Below are 21,273 nucleotides of genomic sequence, written 5' to 3' on the forward strand. Positions count from 1 at the left end.
GCCACACACAAATCTGCCTTGCCTCAAATTTCAGAAATGAGGCCTTCTAGATCTCACATGGCCTTCTAGATCTCTGCAAAAGTGTGGGAATTCTGCCTGCTCCTCAGTTGGTGCAGAGGGGTCGCTGATGGGTATCCTTCCTCTTGAGCCAAATTTCATCACTTTGGGACATCCACCAGATTCCTCAGGTTATCATACAGTCCCGTCTCTAGCTACAGAGACTCAATGTTTCACCATGGATGTGGCCGATGTGGACCTGGGCTATACTTCCATTGGGGTAGGTTATCCTGAAGCTTTCAGGCAAATGCTCAGCCTTTGAGGCTTCAACTGCAGTTGGGTAGTCATCAAAAGAGACTCATGGGAAAGTGGAAGGAGAAGGTCCAAGGCGAGAAAGCCAGGGAGGAAGAGCTGTCCCTCAGTGAACTTTCTTGACATTTTTGTATCTTCAACCCATCAATGCCCAGAGTGTCTCCAGACTCAAGAGGCAGAGCTGGCATCACAGGATAAACAACTGGATTGGAGAAATGGGGTTTATGCATGGGAGGTGAAGGATCTCAGGTCCTCAAGATAGTGTTGGCTGGGTTGGAGAGAGAACTAGTTTGTGGGTCTCTGGGAGGGATCTCAGAGAAAGCTGTGGCCATTGCTAGCCTCTATCCAATATAGGGCATACAGCAAGGCAGGCCCATGGTTTGAAGAAGGCAGGTGGGTGTGGGACTTGGGGAGGCTTTCTCTTGCATTTAAACTTGTGCATGAGTTGGAGGGCTGTCTTATATGGGGAGGTGAACCTAAGGATTCCATGGCCTTCTTTCTATGTACAGGAAGAATGGACTCAGTCCATAAAGAACAAAAGCAAAGGGCTTGTCTACTCTCTTCTTTCATCCTGCAACTCCTTTATTCTTGGTATTCGACAGCTGTCCTGTGGGGTATGGAGCAAGAGAGTGTGACATAGGAAGATATCTTGGAGCTCCAGAGACAGACCCCAACTTGGGGGAAATTCAACTTACTTAGCCTCTTCAGAGATGAGTACTTGCTGGGGTTGGTCTTTACTGCAGACTCGTAGGATGGGGGCAGGTGGGCCAAGTTCTGGAAAGAGCGGGAGAAGGAGAGGTCATAGGGCTCGGTGGCTGATGTCAGGATGTTGTTCATCCGTGGCTTCTCTGAAAGAAAAGGGAGGGATGTTTTGTGTTAATGAAGACCATGTCTGTGGCAGGCAAAGGTGATAGGTCCAGGTTCTATTCCCCTGCTTTCTGCCTCACCCCTGATTCCAGTCCCCATCCTGCTTTCCTAGACCTCTGTGCTAGGACACAGGTGATACTGTTGGCTCAGTTTCCCTCATACTCAGTTCCAGTTGTCAGTAAGCCTAGGGGAAGATGCTGTTTTAGCCGCCACCAAGACAGTTTACCATTCTGTGAATGGGAGACTCGACTCTTGGGTCCGAGGAGCAAATTCTCTCTCCTAGTACATCACTGGGCTATCTGCTGAAAATGTAAGCCCGGTGGAGCTGAGGGGCATCATAAAATCTGTTACTTCTTTGTGAAAGTGCTGTCCTTTTCCTAATAGCTTTAGGCAAACCTAGCTCTCAGGCTCAGAAAAATCTGAGTTGGAGGAGATGGAGTGACTTATGCTATTTAAGTACTCATAGAAGAACTGGGTCCGGAATCCAGCTCCACTGAGACCCATCCCATGCTCCCTCCATGGCATCCTTCCACATCTCATGTAGCTCCTTTTTCCATGCCAAAGTCTGCACCTGACAAGCCACAGTGAGTCACAGAGCTACTTTATCTTACTTATTTATTCCTTTCTCTGAAGCCCCCTTAGCCGTCTCTAAGCTGCTGGAGGAAAGAATCTAGACAAAGATGCATAGCACTTCATCCCCATTTTCTCCTTCCTTTACCTGAGATATAGCATTGAGATACAAGAATCTGAAGAGATGGAAAGGAGTGTTGTTCAATTCCAGACCTGGGGAAAGGAATGGAAGGAAAAGTGGAAGAAAAGGTGAAAGGGAGATGAGAGGATGGCTGATGGGAGCACAGTGCAGTGTGCGCTGGGTTCAGGGCCGGAGGAGTGACACAGGAGAGGAGAGGGAGCATGTAGGGCTGGTGAGGGAGGCGGTGACGATGAGGGCAGAGAAAGAGCTGGAGATCCTGGGGAAGAAGACGAGCATGCCTCAGTGCTTGACACACTTGAGGAGGAGAAGCCACAGCAAGCAGTCAGTGAGTGGTTGCCATGGGAAACGGTGGTACCATTCCCGGAAGTGAGGCAGTTGGGAGGCTATAGTCTGGCTGCATCATTCCTGCATCCTCTTTGGTTGGGACACCTCAAGGCCAAAGAAGTTCCGAGAGGGGGCAGGCTCTAACTTTGGACCCACACCTCTTGGCAAAGAGAGTGCTGCACCATGGAAAGCAGGAATTCTGTGGACCGTGGCAGAGGTGGGAGAGAGAGAAGCCCTCCTAGGCATTGTCCAAGGGCAGCCCCAAACACAGGGAACTCCTGGCTTCTCTAGCCCTTCCTGCCTGAATTGTCACCCCAACACTGGGACTGAGCCAGGGAAGCTCAGCCAGTGAGCTGGCATTCATGCCAGCTCCTTACATATGTGAGGGGGTGGGGGGTGCTCTACATCCCCATCAGAACATGCTGTACAGAATGAGCCTCCCTGCCATGCATCAGGACAGGTGCCAGGAAGTGGAGTGAGCAGGAACTTGGGGAGGCTGCTCCTCGGAGGGGGTAATAGCCACTCATCTCTCAGCACTCGTCTGTTCAATTTGGCCATGCTGGAGAGGAAGGGGCCTCCTTACCTGTGGGCATTATACCCTCAACAAGGCATCAGTCAGCTCACTCACTTGCCAATGCAATCTTTCTGGGTGCTCTTGTGCCACCACTGTGTTCCAGCACATACGCCTGAGCCAAGGCCAACTCTCTCCCTCACCTTCTGCCTTCATGGGGTCACCGTTGCACACTCTCCCTCCTATGGAAATGCCTCCTTTACTCTTCTCTATAAAATTTTCCCCTCACTCAAGACTTTTTGCTATGCCAATGTCACATCTTTTTTAGCACACAATAATATATGTTATTCAAGCCTATATTGCTCGTTTAGTCAGTTCCACCCAGTTTAGTGTCTAACTGATCTCTAATAATTTGACTTGAGTTGGGATCATGGATCTCCAAATATTGCAGTCTCCTTGACAGCAGGGTCTTGCTTTCCAATTTTTTTTGGTTCCTTCACAGTGCTTGGCCCAGAATAAGGGTCCAATTAATGCTCTTTGTAGAACACTAATTAAGTAGACTCAGGCCCCCTCCTCTCTTGATAGTCACTCTGCCAGCTCCTGGGAAAGAAGGAAACATCCAAGAAAGCAATGCAGGGAAAACTCCACTCCCACTACATTGTGAGCTGCTCAAGGGCAGGGACCGGGTCTCATCAACTCCCCTCTCCTTGCACCAGGTGGAAAAGAGAAGACAGGAAGAGAAGGAGGGAAGAATGGTTCCTCCTGTTGTATTCAGGAGCCTGCTTGTGTTGGCTCCTTCTGGGGAAGATTAGCTCAGTGGTTGTTCTTTCGGAATATGACTGAGCAAGTGGGAGCTCTCCTTGCATGCCTTTTCTGGCTCTTCCTGCAGCTGCTTCCATGACTGTGGGCATGCCTCAGACTCCCTGCCTCTGCCTTCTGCACTTCTCTTTCAGCACACGTTGCCCCCACTCCCAAGGCTTCTGTTACTGCCTCCAAAGCTTCACTCACATCTTCAGCTCTAACCTCCCTCCAGACTTCATGTCTGCATTCCTAACTGCCTGTTGACTATTTTTTCTTGCTAACTCCAGGTGTCCAGATCCAAACTCACTGACAACTTCATCCCCTATACGTACTGGCTGTTTTCCCCGATTCCTTGGATTGTGTTAATAATACCCTTCATTATTCTGATCAATGTCATCATTGACTTTCATCAGCCATATTCAGTTAGTAAGGAAGTTTTTCCTATTCTTTCTTCAAAAGCGTTCGTATCTCAACCATCCTTTGTTTTCCCGCTGACATCATCACCACTGGTATCTACCTCTTTTAACTGATCTCCCCAGTTTCTCCCAGTTCTAATTTTTTTAGACCCCACATACTGACAAATCTGATGATACTATTGGGTTCATCATTTATTTCTACCTGGAGCATAGCACATGAAAATATTCCCCTCTCCAGCCGGTGCAGTGGCTCATGCTTGTAATCCCAGCATTACACTTGGGAGGCTGAGGCGGGTGGATCACGAGGTCAGGAGTTCAAGACCAGCCTGTCCAATATGGTGAAACCCCGTTTCTACTAAAAAATTCAAAAAGTAGCCGGGCGTGGTGGCGCACACCTGTAGACCCAGCTACTCGGAAGGCTGAGGCAGGAGAATAGCTCAAACCCAGGAGGTGGAGGTTGCAGTGAGGTGAGATTGTGCCATTGCACTCCATCCTGGGTGATGGAGTGAGACTCGGTCTCAAAACAACAATAACAACAAAAACAGAAAATATTCCCCTCTCCTCCTCCTGATTGTAATATCCCTCAACTTCAATGCTGAGGCACAGCAAATCTGACATGACCATAGTAGGTCTCTCTACCAGGTGGCCTGTAGGATTTATCATTGTTTTGAGTTTTTCTGACTAAAATTTTAATGATGTTTTCACTCTTTCACAGCAAAGAGACAAAAATGACTGATAGTTCACAATTTACATGGCTGTCATATGTTCTATCAAGTCTTGAGCAGGTGCCAAAAATAGTTTTTCTCTGTTCAGCTGTGATCTTGTGGGAGAATATTATAATCTAAGAGTGAAACAGGGTTTTATAACCCATGGGCGCTATACTAACACTCCTCTGCTCAACAATTTTCAGCCTCTTTTTCTGCCAAGAGGCTAAAGCCCAAATAAGTTTTGAGTCTTATCAAATCTTAATTAGTTTGGAGAGGATATCAATGTCGTTTAACCAAGTCTCATGTCCTTCGTAAATGATAACACAGATAGCTTTGGGCAAAGGAGGGTGTTTCACTCCTTGCAGTGTACATCCAGAATTTATGATTGTAAGAAGTGATGCAGGTGGCAAGTAGAAATGGCTCTAGACCCCTTCCTTCACGTCAGGAGATCATTCTGATATCAGAGACAGAAACACCAAGGGGAAAATAGCCTACAGACTTGAGATAAGAGCATTGTGGCCCTGGAGGAGGATGGGCCCATGGCTCCTTGCACCTCCTTAGCTTCAGTGAGTTAAAGACCATGTGTTTGATGCCCTGATAGGCATCTGTCCTTAGAATGGTGCCACTTGAAAGGAGGAGGAAATGCAGAGTGCTCTCAATCATCATCTCTCACCATGTGGCGGGATCTGGGTAGCACTGCTCAAAATCGGATGGTTATATTGATGATCACCTGAAAATCATAGAAAAGAAATTTTTAAAGAAGAGTTCAGGCATTCCACCATCTCTCCAACATAGCAGCCTCTCTCTTTACCTCTAATGTGCTTCTCTGACTTAAAGGAAGCACTTCTAAGAAAGGCAGAGGTCATTGTATTAGACTCCAAGAAACATCCCCTGCTGTTTCTGTCTCTCTCCTTCTGCAGCAGGGCTTCCTTTGTCACCATGGTGACCCACCCACATCTCTGGATGAGGCTAACCAGCTGTAGAGGCTTCATAGGGGTGGGCTGAAGAGGAGAAGGATGGAGAGTAGGGAGTGTTTGGCAGTCTTGCATGCATGTATAGGGTAGGGGAACTAAACAGGGGAAGCAGATTTGAGTGGTAGGTATTAGGATGTGGTAAACCAAAAAGAGGGTGCCCTGACTTAAGGTGCCTCCACTTTATAGGGGCTTCTATTTGTCTCTAGGTCTTTATACAGGAGTGCCTGGACGCACCCTGAGATGCAGCAAGCTGACATGAGCTGTCCACTGCTTGAGATCAGGAGTCCTGGACTTTAGGCTCCGTCCTGCCTTTAAATGGCACAGCCCAACAGTTCAAAAGCATTTCCTTTATTAGTAATGCAAAAGCCCACTTAGATGGAATAATCCACACAATTAACACAGTTACAGTTGCCAAAGCATGAAGTTCAAGGCATTCCAAAAGCTTTTAAAATTGTTTGAATGAAAATGTGGCTGACCACTACAGTGCACTCCAGCATTCTATTATTGTTTCAACTGAACATTATGTTCTTGATTGTCATTGTTGCATGTATCTGATTTCAACTAAAGCAAAGGGAAGAGGGGGCATGCGGCCTTTGTTTTGGATGACAGCCTTGTCTTCCTTGCAGCCTAGAATATCTGCTTTCGTTTCCTTACATCTTGTTACTGAAGCCTTCTTCCCTACCTTTTGCCTTCTACTCTGACTACTCAGTCCATAGCTCCTTCACTGTATCTCATTTCCTCTTCTATTCTCTAAATACCAGGGCTTCATAATGCTCAGGCATCTTTGTGAAGAGCTCAGGTGTATGCCAAGGTTTCCACCCGCTTGCCCAAATTAATATTTCTCAAATCTACAACTCTAGCCATAGGTCCATCCTGATCTGTAGGGTTAGATTTTATGCTTATGGTCACCCCCTTGAAATTCCTACCATCACCCCAAATCATTAAGCCTCAAAGTGAGTTCTTTATTTTTTTCTGATGTCCAGGCCTCTGTCCATGGTACTGATGTTCCCTGCGCCTGTAATGTGAAACTTGTCACCATTTTCCCCTTTTCATCTTCCATATCCAGTGTATCCCAAAGTCCTCTTACCTGTAGTCATCTCCTAAATCCATGCCCACCATAGATCTTTTTATCAAGACCTCTTTTAGCTCTACTCTCAATTTCCATACAAATCCTGTAAATTCCTACCAGAGAAAATTTCCCAACAGTGGAATCATCACAGCATTCCCTCGGTGAAGGTTGGACTCTAAACAGTCAAGCACACTCTCCAGTGGGGGTGGGTTTGGGAAGAAGGCTGGAATTTCTCCCATAAGATACTGTCCCTCCCCAAGACAGATTAGGTTAAAGCCAGGAAAGAAACTTTGCCAAAGGTTGAAACAATTCTACAATGGACCTGAATTTAAGCAAGAAGAAAGAATCCAAAGGGATTTAAAAAATTTATTTTCTTGCATGTCCTCCAGAAGCAAGAAGAAAACTAGTTCCATTGAGGCTTTGTTGTTGTTGTTTGGTTTATTTGTTCAGTTTTAAGTAATATGGCAGGATCACAGAGAAGTAGGAAAAACCCAAGTCATTCAGTCTGGAGTTTCTGGAGAGTGGCAATTAGTAAGAAACATTTCTGGACTTCCATCTCAGGGTTTAGGTTTCACCAGGAAATGAATTATTTATAATTCAGATTCACTTAATAATTTCTGAGAACCAATTATGCTTCTTGTCCTGTGCTAAACACTTTCACAGGTATTTTAAAAAACTCATCTTCACAACGATCTTCATTTAAATAGGGACTGAAGTAGAATGAATGTATATTATTGGCCTACCATTTGCCAGACACTATGTAAAACTCTTTAAATATCTTAATAGTCTTTTTTGTAATATTTTTAACAGATGAAGTTATCAACAATATATGCCTTGATTTACAAATACAGTCCTTTTCCTTTTGTTTGAACCTCACTTAAAATGTTTCATTAGCATTTGATTTTTTTCTACCTTGGCATTAAGGAGAAGATTTTTAAGTTAAGTATAAGGATGAGAATAACCCTAAAATAACCACTGTGATGTTTTGTTGTATTTTATTTTCTTCCCTTCTAGATGATTATATGAGCGCTTACATACACCCTTATGCCCAACACCACCATCTAAATAATATGGCAATGAATAATCTTGTAGACGTGTCATTTTGTACACAGACAGTAGTTCTCAAAATACATTAAAATATCATGATTTAATCTTCATATGTATGCAAAATGACAGCTGTATGAGACAATTGGCTGTGGCATTTTTATAGTAGTAAAAGTGATGAAACCACCTAAATGCTTATACATACATGTACATGTGCACTCAGATAAAAATATCTAGTTTTTACTTATGTAAGCATGCTGCACATACTACTTTAATCTTCTTGATACCTAATGAAGAAATGAATGTATCTTGAATATATTTTCATGTCTTGAAATATTATTTGAAACATCTTATATGGTTTCACAATATTCTTTCTATAGAATATTCTCTATGTCTGTATATCATTTAAGCATAATATATTTAAGCAGGTTCTCTATTTTTGGTATTTAAATTGTTTAGAAGTTTAATAATGTTACATCAGACAACCCTGAACACACATCTCTGGCCATGTCTCATTTCCTTAGCCCAATAACTAAAAGCAGCATTTCTTAGTCAACACACTGTCAATTGTCTAGCAATGTGACAGGAGATGGATAGATTTCCTCATTCTGAGCCATTCATCTGTCTATTCCTGAGAAATACCTTATTTGATTCTGATGTCTTATTATTTTATTACAACACTGGATTCTATTTTCTTGTGATATATATGTGTATATATATGTGATATATATACACATACATATGAAATATGTATTCATAAATAAAATTAGTACGTTTTGTGCTCACCCTGTCAAGTTTTTGTATTAAGATAATTTTGTAAAGCCAGGTGAATAACCTTCCATCTTTTTGCATGCTTTGAAACAGTATAGCATGAAGCATCTGTTTCTTGGATGTTTGGAGGAATGCAACAATAAAAATGTGTAGTGTCTTTTCAGGGGGCGGGTCTTTCTATTGGCACAGAGCTAAAGGCTTGGCTTGTGTTACTTCATCAATTGTACAGCAGCAATTTTGGGGGGCAGATAGTGTTGTCATTGCCAGTTTAAAGATAAGGAAACTGAAGTTTGGGGAGCTTGAACAGGTGAAGCTGGGATGTGAACCCAGGCAGGCTGGTGGTAGGCTCACATCCTAAGCTATGTGATGTTATGTATATTGCCTTCCCATACTTGGCAACACGATCCTTGCATAGTGATTCATTCAAGCTTTCCAACTTCTAAATTCAATTTGCAATTTCAATTTTTCTTTAAAAAAATCCATTGGACATTTTACACTTCATCAGCTTAAAACTATAATGTCACTCACAAAAATCTCCATATATGAAGTTAGATCCCCTTTCTTCTTAAACTTCTGTGTTAGTGTTTTCTGGATTAGCAATTTATTCATATTATTATTCTCTTTCACAGAATTGCCTCTTATACATATCAGTTCTATAATTTTTTAAGTCTTCAAATCATTATTTTACGCTTTTGAATTTGCTAATTCCTGCCTCCTAATTTTCTTTGGTTTAGTTTGGTATTGTTTTCTAATTTCCTGGCTTGAATCTTTGATCCATTTATTTTCACTTTTTTCTGTGCACAATGTAAGGTCTTTATGAATTTCTCTCTGGCACTATTCCATGAGCAACAATACACAGTGTTCTTATTGTTGTTATATCCTAAATGAGCTGTAATTGCAGCCTTGGTTTTCTCTTTGACCCAAGAGTTATTTAGCAGAGTGTGAAAATTCAGTGTTTGGGTTTGTTCATTTGAACTTTTGCCACTAATTTTCTATTCTGTTATACTGTGGTCAGAGAGCAGAGCCTGTACAAGTTATGCTTTTTGGAACTTACTGAGATTTCCTTTGTGGACTAATATACAATCAATTTTTGTAAGTGTTTTATGAGTACTTAGAGAAAAGATATATTTTCTTTTGGTAGAGTACAAAATTGACATATATCTATGAAAGCAGATATCTGTTATATCTGTGAAATCCATTATTCAGTTTCTTTGCATCCTAATTCATTCTTTGCCTACTTAATCTGTCAAAGAGTGAGGGCGATGTGTTAAGATCTTCCACTACTCTTGTGTTCCTGTCATTTCCTCTTTGTATTTGTTACAGAACTAATTTTATATATTTCACAGCTACATTATTCAGCACAAAAAGCTCACGACGCTATCTGTGTCTTCTTTGTCGCGTGTACCATTTATCGACATTAAATAACCCTTTCTGTCTTTTTTTTTTTTTTTTTTTTTTTTTTTATAGAGATGGAGTTTCGCTCTTGTTGCCTAGGCTGGAGTGCAATCCTGGCTCACTGCAACCTCCGCCTCCCGGGTTCAAATGATTCTCATGCCTCAGCCTCCCAGGTAGCTGGGATTGCAGGCATCTACCACCACACCTAGCTAATTTTTTTGTATTTTTAGTAGAGATGCATTTTCACCATGTTGGCCAGGCTGGTCTTGAACTCCTGACGTCAGGTGATCCACCTGCCTTGCCATCCCAAAGTGCTGGGATTGCAGGCATGAGCCACTGCACCCGGCCCCTTTCTGTCCTATTTAATGCCTTCTTCTTGCCTTTAAGTCCACTTGATCTGATATTTATATTGCTAGCCCAGCTTCCTTTTTGTTTGCACATGGCTGATAAACTTTGTCTATCCTTTTATATCTAACCTTTCTGTGTCATTTTATTTTATGCTTATCTTTTGATGTGTGTGTGTGTGTGTGTGTGTGTGTGTGTGTGTGTGAGAGAGAGAGAGAGAGAGAGAGAGAGAGAGGATATTCTATCTTATGTAGTACTTCATGGGTTGTCCAATTATCTAAAAGACATTCCTCATTCTCATAGAATGGTCATTCCTTCATTGGAATATCTTTTCTTCTCGGCTATAGTTGTGTAGTATGATCATGTCATCTCCATGAAGCCCAGACCCCAGGTGTCAAGCTACTTGACCAACTATGAGTGTTGACTTAACCTAAGTCAATTCAAGTTCCTACTCCAGAAACTAGACATCATTATAAGAGAGAGTTTTGGTCTTTCTGTGTGGCTGTACTCATGACACATAAACTAGGTTGCTATGGGCAGTCATGTGGGTTTGGAAGATATAAAGTCAGTCTTTAGAGACTGTGGCACATTTTATTTTCCAAAAATGGCTACAGTTATATTTCTAGTCCCACATGCTCTCCCAGAACCTTGCTATCCCCTCATTAGATAGAATTTATTTTCCTGCTACTTGTAACTGGAGGCCTTTGAGACTGCCTCAATTAATAGAATACAGCAGAAGTAACCCTACATTTTTTTGTTTTTTTGAGACAGAGTCTCACTCTGCTGCCAGGCTGGAGTGCAGTGGCACAATCTGGGCTCACTGCAACCTCCACTTCCCAGGCTCAAGTGATTCTCCTGCCTCAGCCTCCCGGGTGGCTGGGACTATAACTGCACACCACCACGCTCAGCTAATTTTTGTATTTTTAGTAGAGGTGGGGTTTCACCATGTTGGCCAGGATGGTCTCAATCTCTTGACCCTGTGATCTGTCTACCTCAGCCTCCCAAAGTGCTGGGATTACAGGCATGAGCCTCCACACCTAGCCAGCTCTCTTTCTTTTGGCACACTTAGAACCTTAGATTCCAGCTACCAAGTTGTAGGGGAATCCAGACCACATGAAAAGGATATATAGGGCTAATAGCCCCAGCTAAGGTCTCAGTTGACAGTCAACATCCACTGCCAGCCCCGTGAGTGAACAAGACTTCAGATGGTTCTGACCCACAGCCTTCTAGCTGTCCTACCTGAAAGAACTGGAATGGAGATGAGTCATCTCCACTGAACTTTGCCCAAGTCACAAATGTATAAGCAAGCTAAATGTTGTCTTGATTGTAACATTTTATTTTGAGATAGTTGTAGACTCACATGCAACTATAATGAATAATAGAGAAAGATCCTGTGTACTCTTGGCTCAGTTTCCCCATTTTGAAAAAAAAATACAATCCTATCTCAAAATCAGAATATTGGCATAAACAGTTAACGTACAGAACATTTCCATCAACACAAGGATTCCTCTTGTTACCCTTTTATAGCTGAGCCAACTTCCTTCCTGCACCCACCCTTTCCTTAATGCCTGGCAACCAATAAACCTTTCATTTCTGTAATTTTGCTATTTCATGAATGCTATAGAAATGGAATCATACAGTATGTTAACTTGGGGATTGGGTTTTCTTTCACCAAGCATAAATCTCTGGAGATTGTTCCAGGTGGTTGCATGTGTTAATAGTTCATTGCTTTTTACTGCTGAGTAGTGAATATTGCATAGCAGAGATGTATCACACTTTATTTATTTTTACCATCGACCTATTGAAAGACATATAGGTTGTTTTCAGTTTGGGGATATTGTGAATAGAGATGCTGTCGACATTCATGTGCAGGGTTTTATGTCCACATAGAACTTCATATACCTGGAATAAATACTTAGGAATGCAATTACTGAGTTGTATGGTAGTTGCATGTTTAATTTTTTTTTAAAAAAATCTTCCAAACTGTTTTCCATAGTGACTGTACCATTTTACATTCCCACCAGAAATGAATGAGTCATTCAGTTTCTCTATATCCTTCCAGCATTTTGTGTTGTGTCTATTATTTTTAAAATTTTAGCTATTTATATCTTAGGTACATAGCAATATCTCACTGTGGTTTTAATGTGCATTTTCCTTATGGCTAATGATATTGAGCATCATTTCACATGCTTATTTTTCATCTGTATATCTTCAGTAAAATGTCTCTTCATTACTTCTGCTCATTTTAAAACCAGATTGCATTTTCCTGTTACTTTTTGAGAGTCATTTTTATATCCTAGATATTAGTCCATTATTAGATATATAGTTTGGAAGTATTTTTTCCAGTCAGTAGCCTGTCTTGTCATCCTTTTAATAGAATCTTTTGAAGAGAAAATGTTTTAATTTTAAGTCTGATTTATCAATTTTTAAATTTTATACATTGTGCTTCTGATGTCAAGCCTAGGGATTCTTTGCTATCTCTGAATCCTGAAAAAAATTCTCCTTTTTTTTTTCTTAATGCTTATAGTTTTATATTTTACATTTAAATACATGATCTATTTTGAGTTAAATTTTATATAAGGTAGGAGACTTGCGTTGAAGTTTGTTTTTTTTTTGTTTTTTGTTTTTTGTTTTTTTTTTGCTTATAAATATCCAGTTGCTCTAGAATCATGTCTTTAAAAATATCTCCTTTTTTTTCACTAAATTGCTTTTCTACCTTTTTCAAAAAATCAGTTGGATATATTTGCATGGGCCTATTTATGAGTTTTCTGTTCTTTTCCATTTATCTATATGTCTGTCCATCTGCCAGTGCCACAGAGTTTTGAGTACTGTTGCTATATGAGGTTTCTTGAAATTGAGTAGACTTATCCTCCTACTTTGTTTTCTTTTTCAAAATTCTTTTAGCTATTCTACTTCCTTTGCTTTCCCATATACATTTTATAATATTGTCTATAGCTAGAAAAAAATCTTGCAGGGATGTTGGTAGGAACTACATTGAATCTGTACATTATTTTAGAGAATTGACATCTTTACTCTGTCTAGTCTTCCAATCCCTAAACATGGCATGTATATATTTACATTGTACCATTTTAATTCCTTTGAAATTCATATTATACTTTAAAAAATTATTTTCTCAATGACTGTTCTTGGGATTACCTATGTGTCTTACCACATCACAATCTTTAGAATTAACTGATTCCAGTAGAATATAGAAACTTTGTTCCAATATTGCATCAACGAATCCTCCTCCTTTGCCTTATCATTGTCATGTATATTACATCTCTCTCTATATATGTATACATACGTTACACCCAACAATGTAATATAAAAATTATTGCTTTATACACTTTTATGTCTTTTAAAAGTTAGGAGAAGACACAAGAAAAATATATTTACAGAGCCTCTTACATTAACCACATATTTGTAATTTCTGGTATTTTAAATGTCTTCCTGTTTAAATTTTTTCTTTCTTGATAACAAAATTTTAAATGAATTACCAGTAGAACTGTTTCTTCTAATGAAGGTAGAAGCCCAATTCAGAAGACAGATGGAAGTCAAGCTGCTGTAGGTGAGGTCGGGGTTGGGTGAGTAGGAGGAGTGCTGACACTCCATCTTAGATACTATTCTTTACACAGTGACCCTTGAGGTACCTGCAAGCAACCCTCAGGTCTCTCTGAAGTCAGTTTGGGAAACGCTGCCCTAAAGACACCCTTAATTGACTGCTTTGATATGAGAATAATGTAATCTTCACATAGAATCATGTTGGCCCCCATCTGAAGGAGGTAGAGGAAAGCACTGAGCTTACACTTAGGCAAGAACTGCAAAGAGTTCCATGTGGAATCTTTCTTTTTTTAATTTCTGAAAATGTATCAGTTAGAGGCAACAAATAACTCCCGTTATCTCAGGGCAAAATAACTTTAGAAATTATTTCATCCTTCTATAAGATGTCTTCAGTACTGAATGACTCATCACAGCCAATATTCTAACATTAATATGTGTGAATTTAAATGTGTGAACTCAGATATGCTATGTCCTAATGTCTGTTTCCTTTCAGCCTGAACTTTCCTTAGTATTTCTTATAATTCAGATTTGCTAGCAAATAATTTTCTCAGTCTTTGTATGAGAATGTTTTTATTTCACCTTCATTTTTGAATATTAATTTTCCTGTATATAGAGTTCTTGGTTGACAGGCTTTTTTTTTTTTTTTTTCTTCTTTCTTTTAGCACTGTGAAAAGGTCTTCCCAACTGCCTCTGGCCACTGTTGTTTTGGTTGGGAGGTCAGCCATTTGTTGTATTGCTGCTCTTCTATATGTTATGAGAAGGCAAGGGTGTATCCCAGTGCTCCAAATCCACTGAGTCTCTTTTGACCACAGTAGCAGTTGCCAGGACTCACAGCCTGTCCCACCCAGGTAGAACCTCTGTGCTGACTGATTAGTAGGGAGGGTGGAACAGCTCTGGGCAAGAGTATCTAGACCTAATAAACCCTCACTGTTCTTACCTGAAGTTCAGCAGTTGTTCAACTATAAATGCTTCTCAAATTTTTGTATATCTTTGGTCAATTTCCAGAGCACTGAAGTGGCTGTTTTTCTAAATTTTCTCTAGCTTCATAATTGCTTTATGGGGAAAGGATTTGCCAACTTTCTTACTGGGGCATGACCAATTTCACTGGGGTTCTGGGGATAGTCTCCCCAATCATTTTCCAGCTTCCTAGTACCCTGGAGACCTCAGCACTCAGCCAAAGAGATGTTAGAGGGAAATGGAGACAAAGGGGAAGCTCCTATTGGGTCCTCAGTCCCTAGGTGGCTTAAAAGCATTTTAACACCTTTTGGTATTAGTAAAATCCCAAATATTTTTTAGGTTGAACATTTTGTGTTCTGGAAGAATGAGATCTGTGTTCAGATTTCAGTCTCAGCCATGCATATTAACACAGAATATTGACTGGGATGAGTCATTTGGTATTAAAGACATCTCATAGAAGGCAGAAATAGGTTCTAAAGTTCTTTTGCGTAGAAATAAAGGGAGTTATTTGTTGTACCAGGCTGACACAATTTCAGAAATAAAAAAGAAAGGTTCCATATGGGACTCTTCACAATTCTTGCCCTACGTATAAGCTCAGTGGCTTCCTCTATCTCCTTCAGGTAGGGGCCGGCATGATTCTGTGTGAAGACCACCTTGTGCTCACATCAAAGCAGTCACTGAAGGGTGCCTTGAGGATAGTGTTTCCCAAACTGCCTTCAGAGAGACCTGAGGGTTGCCTGGAGGTACCTCAAAAGCCACTGTTTAAAGGATAGTGTATAATGGATGGAACGTCACACTCCTCCTACTCACCTGACCTCTGCCTCATCCAGAGCAGCTTGGTTTCCATTTGTCTTCTGAATTGGGCCTCTACCTAAGATTTCATTAGAAGAAAAAGTTCCTTCGGTCATAAACTTAGAATCTATTGATCAAGTTCAGCTACTGTGTTTTACAGGAGAGAAAAGAGGTTCAGAGAAGTGAAGTAACCTGCTCAAGATCAGAGAGTTGGTGGCAGAGACAGGACTTTCCCAAGGTTGTATTTTATTCATTATGCATCATTGTCTGAAAGCTCCCATGCTATTTACAAAATTTGTCTTGTGCTCCACAGAAGATACTCCAAGAAGCTTTGTTTTGTGGTGTCTGTGCATCTCATTTCTTGTAGCCCTTGGGTATTGGTATCTGGGTTCCATGAAATTCTCTCTGAACTCTGGAAGAATGGGTGTGGTTCTGAGTAAAGCAAGTTTTGAATCCTGCCTACTATATCCTTCCTCTCGAACATGTACCATGTATATTAAAGGCATTGAGAAGTCCAGCCATAAATAACCCATTTTATTAGTTATTTGACCATGGAGCATTTTTTTTTTCACCTAACACAGTCAGAGTGTAGACAGGAAACATATATATCCATTTGGGTATTCTAGAAGGAATTTAACAAAAGGACTACATTCAAAGGTGCTAGTTGATGTATGGAACCCCCAAGAGATACTGCAGTGCCCCAGGACTAGTAGATGTGGAGAGCTTTATTCAAACTGGGCCTGAGTGGTGAAGGAAAGGAGTGGCTTTTGGAACCCAAAGGCAGGAAGAACTGTGTATACAGAGCCCCCAGAACTTCAGTTGAGAGATATAGCCAGACCCCCATGAGTGTACAGGAAGGTAGCCTGGGAATTAAGTGTCCCAACTTCACTCTCCTCCATCTTTCTGCTCTCTTTTGGGGATTCCCTATTTATCAAACCCAACCAGCAGCCACAGAATGGGGAAACCTAGCAAAGTAATCCACAGAAGTCTGCATCCAGGAGCACTGAGAAAGGTAGAGAGTTGATACAGAGGGTCAAATGGGAATTTCCAGCATAGATTTGTTAACCCGCCTTGACAAATGCTACCCTAGTGTACTCCAAAGATATCCAACCATCTGTTGGGCAGATGGTTTTCCAGGTAATGGGTGGAGGTCTGGGATGTGTGGGAAGATAGGTGTTGATGTGGAAGGGAGGAAAGCAGAATTCATGATGTACACCAAATAGGAAGACCGACAATTCTCTGATTTTGTCTAGGGCTCTTCTCTGCGGGGATGTGTGTGCAGTCTGTTAAGTCTGGCATCCTGTCTTTCTCTGGACTTATCAACCGATCATATCTCCTCTCCCTCAATTACCAGCCCCCCCCCTCCTTCCCTCTTAGTGAGTCCTGGGCTTTGGCACTGGGCCCAGTTAGGGATATCAGCCTTCCTGATGGATTGAGCTAGATAACAATTAGCACTCCGAATTCATTGACTGATATGCCCACAAGACCACAAAGTGACAAAACAATCTCCATTTGAGCTCCAAGGCTGTTTGCAGGAAGCAGAGAAGCAAGGTAGGGCCCCTCTTCCCACTGAGAACATGTGAACCACCCACAGCAGTTAACTGGTCTCCTAGAACCAGAACATCCCCCCTTGCCTTGTCAGCCAAGGTTGAAGAAGCTGACAGTGAGTTTCCTCACATTTGGTAGCAGGTTTAACTGCTAAGGGAGGTGGGCAGTTTCCTCTGTGGTACAAATAAACTGTGAGCATATATGAGTGTGCCTGCATGGATGTCTGCATGTGTTTGGTTATGTGTGTGTTTGAAATGGGGAGTAGATGAAATACAAAAAAAGCGTGATTTGGTGTCCAGCATTCTTCATGATCATTCAATGACAGATATAGCAAAAGCAATTTCTGTTTAGTGAGTCAAAGGAAAGTTGGGGGTACAAATAAAGCCCAAAGGCATAAACAATGGATGGATCAGTGGGATCCTGAGAATATAAAACAAAGAGGTGGGCCGGGCACAGTGGCTCATGCCTGTAAATCCCGGCACTTTGAGAGTCCAGGATGGGTGGATCACCTGAGGTCAGGGGTTCAAGACCAACCTGGCCAACATGGTGAAACCCCATCTCTACTAAACATACAAAAATTAGCTGGGCGTGGTGGCATGTGCCTGTAATCCAGCTACTTGGGAGGCTGAGCCAGGAGAATTGCTTGAACCCGGGAGGCAGAAGTTGCAGTGAACCAGGATCATCCACTGCATTCCAGCATGGGTGACAGAGCATGACTTTGTCTCACAGCAAACAAAACAAACCAAGAGGTGTTATAGATATGGCTATAAACTCTCATGTCTGGTAGCTGATCAACACACTCCAGAATTGCTATGATAACCTTGGAATTTCTTCCCTGCCTCTAGTCTCTGCCCCTTGTGTTCCCTCCACACACATGTGCTAGGTTAGTCTTTCTCCAATGCTATGTCATCCTGGCCTTGAGCCTGCAAGTATCTTAACTACCAACAGGTTAAAGTTTAGATGCTTAAGGCCAACGAGTTTTAAACTCTAATATACTTAAGAATTACATGAGGAACTGATTAAAAAGATTCTGGGCCTTCGTTCCACCCCATAAATTATGATTTTGGAAGATCTGACGCAGGCTCTAGGAATCAGCTTTTAAAAAGCATCTTAGGTGACTGCTGGAAACTGGCCCACACTTTGGGCAGTCCTGCAGGTGGGACTACATTTTCAGAGCTGCCCATAGTCCAGGCCCATTTCATCTCACTCAGCATGCCAGGGACTCACATGGACTGGTTTCCTTCTGCCCTCCCTAAAACACCCGTCCACCTCAGTGCTTGCCTTGAGGACATCTTCCACTTGGATTGTTCTCCTTTTCGCTCCTCCCAAACTCTTCTAATCCTTAAAGATAAAACTCAGGCAGGCCTGACATGGTGGTTCATGCCTATAATTCCAGCACTTTGGGAGGCTGAGGCAGGCGGATCACGAGGTCAGGAGTTTGAGATCAGCGTGGCCAACATGGTGAAACCCCATCTCTACTAAAAATACAAAAATTCGCTGGGCATGGTGGTGGGTGCCTGTAGTCCCAGCTACTTGGGAGGCTGATGCAGGGGAATCACTTGAACCCAAAAGGCGAAAGTTGCAGCGAGCTGAGATTGCATCACTGCACTCCAGCTTGGGCGACACAGTTAGACTCCATCTAAGACAAAAAAACTTAACTCAGGTTCATCTCCATAAAGCCACACTCAGGTCCTCCAATGCAAAATGGAGTTCCTTGCTCTTCTGATAATTGGAGAATTTTTCACCACTGTCATTCATTTTCAGTGCTTCATCATATATTGCTTCTTACTTTTCTGTCACATTCATTCACTCTTTCAAAGTGCATTAAGTACTTCTGCATGTAAGCTTCTTTTCTTCAACTATGTATACATTGAATGTTTCTGGAGGTTGAGCAATGACAATGCTTTTGTGTTTACTTTAACACAATACTTCCTAGGCTCCTTGGAGGTACTTGTGCAGCTTTTTTGAATGATGAATAAATGAGTAAATGGATCAACTCCTGAGGTGGCAGAAAATGAACAAGAGGCCATGGTGATAATACTGGATTGCTTATCTGACCTTCCTTCTTGTTCTCTTCTTCCTAAGGCCCAAAGTGGCAGATGTTCTGTGCCTGTAGCCAGGTTTGTGGGTCATAGCATTTCACGTGTATCTGAGTATGAGCGTGTTGGGGGAAAGAAGGCACCCCTCCTTCCCTATCTCAAATCCAACCCACACTTGGCACTTCTGCTGGAAGATTAGTTATCATTCTAATTCATCCCAACACAGCCCTTTTGAGCTTGGCGGCATGAAAAAGCCAATGCAGAGAGGCAGGCCTTTGACTCTTGGTGTAAGAAGGTGGGATCCCTCCTGGTAAGACATGTTGGTTGCTGATGATGTTGTGAGGTCATTGATTCCTGTGCTTCTGTACAGTCTCTTGCTTTCCCTATTTTTCAGTCTTGTACCTTTACCCCAGAACCCCTGAGTCAGGGTCCCCTTGGAGCTGAGCAGTGAGTGCTCTTTTCCTTGAGAGCCCAGGTCTGTGTGAAATCCTCCTCCCCAGTGGGCCTGCTCTGCTTCCCCATTTCTGGCAAGGTTGTTCATTTTCAATTCTGCTTGAAAAAAAATGTCATCACATGGGTTGTCATGCCCACGCAGGGAAACAATGTGTCTTCTGCCAGATTCACTTAAAAAGACAAACTTTAGGTTTCCTTGGGAGAGCTGCCTGCCACCTGCTGTGATCCGCATCTTCAGGACAGCTTTGGCTCATCTGAGCCTGGAGATGCTGGAGCTGTGTTTGTTCTGCTTGAAGTTACTGTAATTACTACAAAAGACACATTTACCATTCTCTACTCAGCTCCAGGTCAGTAATCCTCTTGCTGGTAGTAGATAAAACTCTGGAATATCCTGAGAGCCATTTAAATCATACCCATGGAAAGACAACCTTGGAATGCCCTCGAATTGCTTGGGAGTGGGATCAGGTGTGAGCACCAGATGTGTGATGAGGTGGATCTGAGCAAGGGTGGGCAGGGCTTGGCCGCTGACACGGTGCCAAGCTGGACTGCAGGTGGAATCCCTATGGAGGCATAAGGCCTATGCTATTGCCTCCGAAGTGGGAGAGCTGTGAGATTCTTTTGCATATTTCAGATTCTTTTCACCTCCACCCATGGGCAGGCGCCCCACCTTACAATCTCTCAAACTCCAATCTAGGCACCCAACATACCTACTTAACATTACAAAACTCAACTCAAGTTGAAATATTGGAATGATAGAATGGTTGCTTTTTTGAGAATGTGCAGCCTTTTGGGAAACCGCCAAATATCCCAGATACAGAGAAGATCCCCTCACAACCTGCATCTATCCAGTAATGCTATGAGTGTATCTGACATACTATCGTAGTTCCCTTAAGTAGTGGAATTTTCTGTGATCTAGGTCTGTGTTTAACCTTCACATTTGTTCTTCATATTATCATACCAACTGGAAGAAATTCTAATTCTGGTGCCTGGCCTAAGAAACCACACATATTGCCATCTCAGTATCAATGGAGTTTTATTGTGTATATATGTATACACACATATATATATATATATATGTATATAGATAGACACACACACATTGTTTCCCCAACAGCTAGTATTTGTTTTTTTAAATATTGTTTGAAGTAATTTAGAAATATCATGCCACTGAACCTCTCAACAACTCTGAGAGCTCATTTACATTTTATAGATGACATTGAGTTGCCCAAGGAGGTCACACAAAAAATAAGTAGCTGAACCCGAATTCAAATTCACATCTAAAGACACCAAACACAGTGCTCTTGATCTGTACACTATAATGTAGTTTTACCAGAATGTGCAAATACAGACTCATGTACTGAGCTGGACAGGGTTTCTAGTGGGATCTAGATTACACGCTGGTAATAAATGGCTGATACTTGGATGAAACTTCACACTGCATCTGATCTAGAAACCTGTTCTTACACTCACCCTAAAACCCCCTAAGGAGTCTGCCTCTTACTCAGCCCAGAGCAATGTAGCTATTCTTTGTCCTTGCATCTCTCTGTTGACAGCAATCTTGTAGCGTCACATTGTAGTCCTTCTTTTCTTCACCTAAAGGCCATGATCCTATTGGAACATGCAGCCTGGCAGAAACCAGCCACACTGCTGGGGAAGGTGGTGAGACACAGACTAGGAG

General features: G+C 41.9%; 1 protein-coding gene across 3 annotated transcripts in view; it reads right to left on the bottom strand.

Annotated features, from left to right (window-relative positions):
- Nucleotides 1-21,273, bottom strand: part of SHISA6 (shisa family member 6) — a 330,100-nt gene that overhangs the window by 7,699 nt on the left and 301,128 nt on the right. For 2 of the 3 annotated variants that reach the window (XM_032280251.1, XM_032280250.1), the window contains one exon: nt 1,005-1,157. In XM_032280251.1, coding sequence (XP_032136142.1) covers nt 1,005-1,157 — 153 coding nt within the window. Of the gene's footprint in view, nt 1-1,004; nt 1,158-5,320; nt 5,378-21,273 lie in introns of all 3 variants that reach the window. The other variant, XM_032280249.1, reaches the window with a different exon arrangement.

Source organism: Sapajus apella, unplaced genomic scaffold (assembly GCF_009761245.1).
Source record: "Sapajus apella isolate SASKATOON/1434 unplaced genomic scaffold, GSC_monkey_1.0 scaffold12, whole genome shotgun sequence".
Taxonomy (NCBI): domain Eukaryota; kingdom Metazoa; phylum Chordata; class Mammalia; order Primates; family Cebidae; genus Sapajus; species Sapajus apella.